Here is a 10859-nt window from a genome sequence, read left to right on the forward strand (position 1 = left end):
GGTAGATTAACTCCCACGAGTGATTTAGGGAAAATCAAGAGGTCTTTTTAGCTGTTCTGTTTTGACAAAGTGAGTTGACTAGCTGATCAGTCAGTACAACCGTTGTTAACCAATCACCCACCGCACTCAACTCACAATATTTTGTAGTGTAGATTCATAATTTTTTTCAGATAAAATAATCAAGGGATGATGAAAACAAAATCTTATTTTAAAGGCCCACTCTATTGAACCAACAATAAAATACACAATAATGAAATAAACAATTTAATAAACAAACCATTGTATGTGCCTATAAATATACAAACATAAATGAAAAATACATTCTGCTTTTTCCACCTTCAGAATTTTCTGAACTTTTCTCATTCTGAACTAGAAATCCACACTTTGGTCTTCTCACATCTTGACTAGTGCAATTTTCTCTTTTCAGCCAACCTTCATTCGACTCTTTCTAATTAGACCCGAATGGCACCCTGAGGGGTTTTTCTATATTTTCATCCTTTCTCTGACTCCCCATTAATTTTAGGATGAATCAGACATTGAATATTTTTATATATTATGATGTTGAATTAGATTTTAAGGATTTAAAATTGTAAATTTCATTTGAGAATTGTGTTCATGCTGGCAGTTTGTTTTACCAGGTTTCCGTACCATATGTTGTGTATAAATGTTTTGTCATAGCCATGTGTTCAGCATTTTCCAGTTACCAGTACCGGTGCAATCCTTTGTGTGAGCTGAGAAAAAGTGAAAAAAATGTAGTACGTATACCAATTATGGGTGCGCGTTATACTCAAATAAATAGGGTATAGGGACAACGTCGTTGCACAGTGACAAAGATAATGTAGCCAATTTTGCTCCTGCTTTTCCCAGTCCTGACCAAAGTCAGCAAAATCGTGGTTATCTGGTGGTTTGAGAGATTATCCCAAGAGATTAAGCATAGATCAAAGTGAGATGGAGTTCAGAAACCAAGGACCAACTCCAACACTAATCAACTCCAAAGTTTACTGCAGATAAGATGGCATTTACCCCCTCGTTGTGTGTGCGAAATTGTTCCAACACTCTTTTTTTCTTCCCCTTCTGCTTGTTTTACTGTCTCCCACTGTTCAGTATGTGCACATTTTGTGGAAATTTTCTTACATACAATATAACAGGGGTGTCAGACTCGGGTTGGTTCGCGGGCCGCATTAACGTCAACTCGATTTCATGTGGGCCAGACCATTTTAGATATAATATTTAGATTTTTTTTTAAATAAATGGATTAAAAGAACTGGATTAAAATCCCTGAATATTCATTTTTTTTATAAATCTAAAACAATGTTTATTTTAGCTTTTTTTAAATATATTTTTAGATTTTACAAAATGATTTTTGAACTAAAAACACAAAAAAAGTTAATTAAAAAATTACAATTATTGATTTAAAAGGGGGAAAATCAGGAAATTTAATATACATCTATACTCTTCGTTTTAATTTAATCCTAAAACGGAAAGTCGGCACTCATGATTTACTTTCCCGGGCCACACAAAATGATGCGGCGGGCCAGATTTGGCCCCCGGGCCGCCACTTTGACACATGTACAATATAGTATTCATTCATTTTCTGGATCGCTTATCCTTACTAGGATTGCGGGGGGTGCTGGAGCCTGTCCCAGTCTGTCAACCATGGTCACAAGGCGATGGACACCCTGAATCGGTCGCACCAAGTTCGGAGAGAAGGCAATTTAGACGCATCTCATTACCAACCAAGGGGTGCCGGAATGAAGCATAGAGGCTGCGACAACAGGCAGCTGTGACCGGTCGTTAATGTTAGCCGAGGATGTCGGCAGCACACTCAAGATTGTGATCAGAGCCCACTGATTGTTAAATGAGTCAGATATGCATTTTCAAAAAAAGTATGAGTATTGCAGTTGGCACATTGCGATAAAAAGACGTTGTTAAGGCCTGAAGGAAACTAACAGACTTGATCAAATCTTACTCTCAGGCCATCTACCAATAATATCTTGGCGATCGTAATGGGCACCCCTGCACCACACCATCAATGTCGTATTCCGAGTTGTCGCATGATTACGTCTCAACTAGTACTCTTTTTCATTGAGACACACGCCCTCTACTGGAATTCATACCTTATCAACTATGCAGAGGTAAACAAGTTACAAACAATATTTTTATTGCACAATTTGAATAATTTGGGATCTGTGTGAGTTTTGATCAGTTATTTTTGAATACTTTTTGACATGAGCCTATAATTGAAATAGTGTGTAAAAACCTCAGGGGTCTTTGAGGCCCCTTACAGAACTTCCACAATCTTTTGTTTTACAAAGCTTTTTTAACATTTGAAATCCTCAACTTTATGACATATAAAGTCAGTTTATTAGATACCGGAAGTAATGTTCAGACAGAGGCATGTTGCACTCAAGGGAACTTGAACACCCCGATTTTGTGGTTATTGGTTGAGAGTTCTTTAATAATGGGCTCTACTGTGCCTGTCCGTCAAAAGTTGAGTGATTTGCATTTCTGTGGGTTAGAGTAACCTTGTCTGACTGAATGTGTTTTTACAGCTGAAGCTTGCAATTGCGCAGCAATGTCAATAACTTATTTGCTCCTGTGGTGTGGGGGCAGGCTGTGGTTTTAAATTATTGACACGCTTTCTTACCGAAATTCTGACGGAAAACAGCTCTAAATTCAGCACGACTCAAATGAAAGACATTTTAACAGCTTAATTTAGCTTTTTAAAGCAAATAAAAAATAGTTATAAGGTAATATATTTTTCCCTTTTGTTTGATTGACCTCACAGTCATTTATTCAAATCCTATTTGTTTTGTGTCGTGGGTGGTTTGACTGCTTGGGTAATCGGGTGAATAACCTTTATTTCTTGAGCAATTGTAGTATTAGACACCCACTGACCTTGAGTCTGAAATGATTCACCATATCACATGCACGTAAAACGGACTCACACAGACGCAACGAAAATTTAGGTGTCAAATATAATTATTAGAAATTGATGTGTGTCAAATAACCCTGATGTTAGCTTTGAATCAAATACAGTCTCCAATGATTCAATTTTGATAGACGGCAAATCAATACAACCATGTTAAGTCATCTTTTTAATGCAATTTTTCATGGGGTGTCAGGTCTAAATCCATAACTCTAATTAAAATAGCAGTCCATAGATTGTTACGTGTTAAATGGCACGTTTCCCTCCTCCCCCAAAATGCATTCTTTTAGTAACAGTCACTAGTTACTAGCAACTATGAAGAATACACACGTTTTTTTGTTTGTTTTTTGTCCACCTACCTTCATTTAGTTTGTAAAAAAAGGCGCCCATGCTCATCCCGATTTTCCTGGAAAACAAACTTATCTTATGAAGATGCTCATAAAGAAAAGAAAATAATGTTCACCTGTCAACGCATACGTGGGTTTAATTCTTTAAAATAATCCTGTTTGTCTGATCTCTATGTGAATGACCTAGTTTTTCTCCATTCAAATAGAGACAAGCAACCTCCAGTGACACTTGAACCACAGCTTTCGCCTTCATGTTAAAGCAGAAACAACCTCAACAGATGTGACATAAAAACATCATCACAACAGTTCTGCAGATTTGCCTGAAATGTGTGCTGGGGACAGAATTGAATCACTGTTGCTTACAGCTGAGATAACCTCCCCTGCTGATTGTAGAGCAGTGCTCCGTCATGGAATCAGCTGGAACAATGAAATGAACTCTGACCCTCAGCTAGGCACCGATCAAGTGGTGGATTTGACGATTAAATATTTATCAGCTCCAGGAAATCGTCTCACACCTGCCTGGCCATTTGGTGGTAACACTAAACGAAGTTGTCCAGTGCTCTAGCAAATAAAAAGATTAATAGAAAATGATCGTCAAATCAAGTGAGGTTTGTTCGCATAGTCGAGGAATCATCTTTGTTCTGATATTGGAATATTCTTGTTCCCTTTGATGACAACATTTTCCTACCATTTTTCATTGCAGTAAAGTATTGTGAAACAAGCAGACAGGATCACCGAGTTCCTCTCGATAACAATTATGGCAGTTATCTAGGGTAGGAGGATAAGTGTGGATGCCAAATCAATGAAATGCACTTCATGCCGTGTCAAAGGTTGCTCTTCCAGATAAATGTTAGTCCTCTTGGTCTTGGTCAGCAGCTCTGAAGTCACAAGCTGATATGTACATCATGCTTATCAGACTTGTCTGTACAATGTGGTACAGTGACAGGGCAATTGAGAGATGTGCATGGGTCGAAGTTCTTTCCCTCAATTTCAATGCAATTTTGTTATAATATTGTTATTTGAGGCGGCCCAGCGGAAGAGTGGTTAACGCGTCAGCCTCACAACTTTGGGGTCGAGGGTTCGATCCTAGGTCGGTCCTCACTGTGTGGAGTTTGAATGTTCTCCCCGGGGTAGTATGGGTTTTCTCCGGGTACTCTGGTTTCCTGCCATGTCCCAAAAACATGCAGAGTAGGTGAGTTGAACACTCTAAATTTCCCCTAGGTATGAGTGTGAGTATGAATGTGTCTCCTAGTTAGCTGGGATAGGCTCCAGCACCCCTCATCCCCCTTCCCCCTTGACCCTTGTGAGGATAAGCGGTTCAAAAAAAATGAACCAAGACCCCTCAAGAAGAATGGAATCAATTGTTTGGTGAATCTGATGATGATGAATCAGACATTGAACATTTTTAAATATAATGATGATGAATTAGACTTTAAGGATTTAAAATTGTAAATTTCATTTGAGACTTGTGTTCATGCTGGCAGTTTGTTTTACCAGGATTCCGTACCATATGTTGTGAATAAATGTTTTGTCATAGCCAATCCTTGGTGTTTCAAAAAAAATTAATGAATGAATGTTCTCCATCTTACTATTCTTAATTTAACATATTTTTTCTTGGTTTTTGATCAAATAAATGTCCCTCCCAAGAATGCGACTTAGATACATCTATTTCCTCTTCATTGTGCATTCTTTGGCCGGTGCGACTTATTGGCGGAACAATACAGTAATGAATATGATCAAATTCCATATCTTATTTGATTTGAGCATTTCATCAGTGAATGGTCTGATTTGAAACATTCATTAATTCCTTCATCATCCATACCGCCCATTCTCAAAGGGGTTGCGGAGGTTGCTGGAGCCTAAACCAACTGTCTTCAGGCGGAAGGCAGACTATACCCTAGACCAGGGGTCGGGAACCTTTTTGACGGAGAGAGCCATAAACAATTCATATTTTCAAATGGAGTTCCTTGAGAGCAATACTCAAAATTCAAAAGTAAAAATACACTAAAATCTGTGCGATTTGTAGTAATATCCCCATTTTTAAAAGTACAAACGTTCTCTGAGATCTTTTGACAACGTTGTCGCGCTGTAGCTAATCATTGATAATCAATGGCAGTATGCATGCAGAAGAATGTAATGGAAAAACAAATGTTTAAAGCCGCACTAAAGGTAATGTCGGCGCCACAATGATCAACGCAATGCTCCTATTGATGTATTCAGGACTGAGCTCTCAACAGGGGTTCCCATATTTTACCTCACAGTTTAGTGGAGAGCCATATGCACCTATCAAAAGAGCCACATATGGCTCCCGAGCCATAGGTTCCCTACCCCTGCCCTAGACAGACAACCACTCACACTGCCACCGAGTGGGAATCAAACCCAGACTACCCGCCCCAAAGTCAGGCAGAAGAACCACTGCACCATCGGGTCCCCCTGATTTGAAACAATTATTTTAAATGTAAATATTTGTGGCTGAACACCACTGCGTTAAAGTCCACTAGCGATAGGACAACAAACAACATCATGGAACACAACACTCTTTGACCTATTAATCAAATTTAGGCAGAAACACACACAAGCAAACAGAGAAAAGCTCTCACGTATCAGCCTAAAAACAAGTTTATAGAGTGTTGATCTTTTATAGACTCCCATGCAACAATCACCTTTTCTGCATGACTAATACATGTTAGAGCAAGGGTGTCAGACTCGGGTTGGTTCGCGGGCCTCTTTAACGTCAACTTGATTTCACGTGGGCCGGACCATTTTAGATATAATATTTAGATTTTTCTTTTGAACTGGATTAAAAGAACTGGATTAAAAGCCCTGAATATTCAGTTTTTTTTATAGATCTAAAACAATGTTTATTTTAGCTTTTTTAAAATATATTTTTAGATTTTACAAAATGATTTTTGAACTAAAAACACAGAAAAATGGATTAAAAATTACAATTATTGATTTAAAAGGGGGGAAATCAGGAAATTTAATATACATCTATACTCTTCATTTTAATTTGATCCTAAAACAGAAAGTCGCCACTCATGATTTACTTTCCCGGGCCACACAAAATGATGCGGCGGGCCAGATTTGGCCCCCGGGCCGCCACTTTGACACGTGTGTTAGAGTATGCATGTACATAACTGAACAAATTGCAGAATGTTGATTAATACTCACGGTGTGACATACTAACTTGGTTCTCTGAATAAAAAAAACAATACAACAAACTATTAAAATAGGAATACTACACCATTTTCTATATCTAAAGCTACAGGTGAACAGAACAGGTTAAAAAAGGGGAAAAAAGAATCTTGGTCATTTAATCGGACTTCATGATTTATGCAACCTGCCACTCTTAATCAGGGAAAGTGTGCACCTAAATGCAATCAGTCTGTTTAAGGCGGAACATTGGATTGCGTCAAAGGCAAATATTTTGCATCACTATGACATGTTAATGAAGTCCGTCTTTTAATCACAAAACTACTCGTAATATATTTTATTATTATTAATGTTGTGGGTTCATGTAGATTACATAACGTCTTATTTATTGTATGTGTCATACCTGTTTAGTATAAAGGTGAATGTCTCCTGCTGCAAACAAAATAACTAAACCAACAGATAGTGAACTTTCACCTTCTTTTCCAAACTTCAAGTATTTGGTTGTCCGTATTCACTGCACTGGAAAACCCCAGTTCACATTTTGTGTAATACTCTACTTTCTTAATCTTAAATATAGTACTATACTATAGCTATTAATCATATATACAACTTTACTAAAGAGAAACTAAAGCCAGAGTTTAATTTGTATTAATATATTGTATTCATCATTACCAATACGCACATATCAGAGTGAAATTATGCGTACACGGGGACAGTTTTTTGGTTTGTTTGTTTTTAACAAGTACTTTGTACATCTAGATGAACAGCATCAGAAAGATGTTAATACAATTTGCGAAGTTGGTGCAACAAAGTTTAACATATTGAGTTCCATTTAAGAAATGATGAGCCATTTTGCGAAATTCTCATGACACATGCCTTATAGTTCCACAAGAATGGCTAGGTTTGAGTTTTTTCCACTTCTAAAAGAGTGTTTGATTGCTGAGTGATCTCTTAGCAGATGACCATTGAACCCACAGTTTAGTTCCCTGCTGAGGGAAATGGCTGGGGGGTGAGGTCCACTTCCACGGCGACACGCAGCTCTTTCGTCTTCCCCCTCCTCCATACAGGACTCATCCCATAACTGAACACTATATAAGCTCTGCTTCTGCTCAATTTGACAGTTTCCTTGAGAACTCCTCCAGGTAAGACAAGTTTTAGCTTCAACTGGGATTTGGGGATTTAGAAGAAGGCACTAGGACATGTTCTTTCTGCGCTGTTCAAAATTAAATTCCTTTTAAGTACTTTTGAAACTTAATTTTGAGCTGCCTAGTTAAAATGTATGTATCTGGAAAAAATGTCCAGCCTCATCCAAATGTCTAATTAAAGTATATTTGAATCTGCATTAGTCAGCAACATATCAAGTATTTCAATGTCCTAGCCTAATATTGCTTGCGATGTAATGATTTTAACTTCTAGTCTTAATGTGATCATTTAGTCTAAGTTTGCAACACTTGTGGGTGGATAAGATGTACAATATATAAGAAACCACACTTGCTATTTCATTTTAGATCTCCATCATGAAGTTTGTAGCTCTCGCTCTCGCCTTGCTCCTGGCAGTTGGTGAGTACAAAACTGAACACAATTATGAATGGTAGATTCTAGTGGCTTTGTCCTCTGGACATTTCATCTGCTTCCTCCAACTGGGTTGCTTGGTAGCTCGGACTCACCTTTGCACTTAATGTACGTTTTCTTGCACAGGCTCTCAGGCTGCTTCCCTGCAGTCTGATCCAGTCGCTCAACTCGCCCATGCCCGGGCTGCTGCGGACATCTTTCTGACTCAAGTTAAGGAGGGTGCCATTAGAACCCTTAGTAGCCTTGACGATACAGAGTACAAAGCTAGCAAGTAAGGCCATTTCATTGACATTTTTCTGGTCAACCCCACTTCATGTAATCTCTGCTAATAATCTCATGTTGATTAATTTACTTTAGAACTTTTAGATTGGGGCAAGGGATGTGGTCGACCTGAAGACAATTCATGCTTGTTTTTACAAAGCTTTGTTCTTCTCTCCTCTCTTCTTACCCAGAGATCTGCTTGTTCTCCATTTGAATGAGTTCCACGAGCAGCTCAAGGTCCTGCAGGGTTCAGTTTCTCCTTACACCGACGGTGTGGTGTCTACAGTTGGAGATCTTACTAAGGAATTCAGAGCAAATGTCGATACCGACATCGCTGCTCTGAAGAGCGAGCTTGAGCCTCTTAGAGCAAATCTCAGGAAGGTCGTTTTAGAACACCTTGAAGAGTACCGTGCACTTCTTGAGCCTGTCATTACTGAATTCCATGAAGCTCATATGGTTGCTATGAAAGGAAAGGTGCAGCCCCTGGTGGCAGATCTGCAAATCAAGATTAATGAAAATGTTGAGGAGACCAAGAATGCTCTCATTCCCATCGTCGAGGCTGTGCAAAAGAAGGTTGCTGCACGTGTTGAGGATTTGAGAAGTAGTATTAAACCCTATGTGGATGATTATAAAGACCAAATGGCCAAGGCCGTGGAGCACGCTAAGTCCATCAGCTCAGATGACATCACTGCACTCAGACACAAGATCGAGCCCTTGGTTGGGGATATCAAGGTTAAACTCCAAGCCATCTTCGAGAACATCGCCGAAACCGTGAACAAGGCATAAATTGTGACCAGCTGTCCTCTCAAACTAACCTTTCTCCTATCTACCACGTCTAGACAAAATAGTCCCTCTTCACAAAGTGTCTATTTTGATCAGTATAAACAGTACAAAAAGCCTCCGAAATGAAGCAGACGCCAAACTGATGCACTTTTTAGCAACAAAATGGCTGGACTCTTGCCCTTTCTTTCTCTCATGTGAACACATTTCTTAATATGCTTATGGTCAATCATGACATGCATGAATACATACCTTACAACAAAAGCTTGTTTCATGAAAATTGCTATGTAAAAAGATGGCTGAATAAACATCTTACTGTTTATTGAACAATTTCTCCCTATCATTGACTAAGTAGCTTGTTGCAAACAAGATGTAGTGGAAATTTTAAACAAAATTGGCTAGGTTATGCACTTTTCTCTGTTGAGAATGTTGCATCATTAGATATTAAAGTACAATAATTTGTGATCAGGTCAATGCAATAAAAGCAATTAGGGTGTGTGTGTGTGTGTGTGACAATAGCACTTTGAAAAGCAAACTCATTGTAAACAATAAATAAATTGAAATGGGCTCGTTAACGGGCCGTCCCTCAAAAAATGACAAAAACTCTCCAATCCAGAACAAATAGCTCAATAGGACTCCATAATGAGTAGCCCCACTGTTGTTGTTAAAATTAATTTGCTTATGCTTGATGCGAATATTTCTAGGAAGCTGGTAACATTGTTTCAAGTGGTGTTGAGGCTTCACAAAGGTGGTAATTTTTACAAACTTCTTTTGCCATCCCCCCAAAAACAGAGCAGATTACAAGTTCCCGTTCAAAATGAGATGTTCTCCTCTCACCGTACTGTGTATCAGTTCATACTATAACAATGGAAAAAAATATGTCAACAGTGGGAGAAATGCAATAGTTCAATACTCTTCCGTCAATACAAGTATCATGGGCAATATAGTTCTTCTTTTTAAAAAAAAAAGGTACAGATAAATAGTAGCGAAGGATATAGGCACGATTGGCGGCCCATATACATACAGTAGTCAATGCAGAAGTAGGGGGAACAATTGGAGGTACTCACAATTCATTTATTCACTATTGTTTGTGTTTATATTCACTATTACACATGGAAAACACACAATTATGTTGTATTTTCTTTCAAATTGTTAAACCAGATTCTCGGGCAGCCCGGCGGATGAGTGGTTAGCGCGTCGGCCTCACAGCTCTGGGGTCCTGGGTTCAAATGCAGCTCGGTCCACCTGTGTGGAGTTTGCATGTTCTCTCCGGGCCTGCGTGGGTTTCTTCTGGGTACTCCAGTTTCCTCCCACATTTCAAAAACATGAATGATAGGCTGATCGGACACTCTAAATTGCCCCTAGGTATGGGTGTGAGTTGTCCGTCTCCTTGTGCCCTGCGATTGGCTGGCCACCGATTCAGGGTGTCCCCCGCCTCTGGCCCGGAGTCAGCTGAGATAGGCTCAAGCACCCCCCATGACCGTAATGAGGAAAAAGCGGTTCGGAAAATGAATGAATGAATGAAACCAGATTCCTTCTGTCAGGATGTAGTACTTGATCAAAACCGTGTTTGTCCTTAAAACACACATACACTTAATGACACTAAAATGTTGCTTACAAATATTTCATTCCCACATCAGAGTATTCAATGGTGAAACCTACATAAATTAATCCACACATTAGATTTAAAGCTGGTGCTTTTTTGTCCCTCAAATGCTCTGCTTGTGGCAGTGGGCAAAATGTTTACCATAATTCAGAGCTCAACTTTTGAGCAACTGTGTGGTGTAAGCACAAATGGTATACGCACATCGTCAATG

At 38.9% G+C, this 10859-nt stretch overlaps 1 protein-coding gene across 1 annotated transcript; it reads left to right on the forward strand.

Annotated features, from left to right (window-relative positions):
• The first annotated feature begins 7822 nt into the window (after window positions 1-7822).
• Window positions 7823-9372, forward strand: LOC144083786 (apolipoprotein A-I-like). The gene is made up of 3 exons (XM_077611870.1): window positions 7823-7989; window positions 8128-8272; window positions 8454-9372. The coding sequence occupies exons 1-3, from the start codon at window positions 7947-7949 to the stop codon at window positions 9046-9048; spliced, it is 783 nt and encodes a 260-aa protein (XP_077467996.1). The 5' UTR covers window positions 7823-7946; the 3' UTR covers window positions 9049-9372.
• The last annotated feature ends 1487 nt before the right edge of the window (window positions 9373-10859 follow it).

Source organism: Stigmatopora argus, chromosome 10 (genome assembly GCF_051989625.1).
Source record: "Stigmatopora argus isolate UIUO_Sarg chromosome 10, RoL_Sarg_1.0, whole genome shotgun sequence".
NCBI classification, from domain to species: Eukaryota; Metazoa; Chordata; class Actinopteri; order Syngnathiformes; family Syngnathidae; genus Stigmatopora; species Stigmatopora argus.

Excerpts from the sequence above, each read along its gene's own strand:
- LOC144083786 (XM_077611870.1), top strand. The coding sequence starts at position 7,947 with ATGAAGTTTGTAGCTCTCGCTCTCGCCTTGCTCCTGGCAGTTG. Across the intron at positions 7,990-8,127 it reads CGCCTTGCTCCTGGCAGTTG|GCTCTCAGGCTGCTTCCCTG; the intron begins GTGAGTACAAAA and ends TTTCTTGCACAG. Across the intron at positions 8,273-8,453 it reads ACAGAGTACAAAGCTAGCAA|AGATCTGCTTGTTCTCCATT; the intron begins GTAAGGCCATTT and ends CTTCTTACCCAG.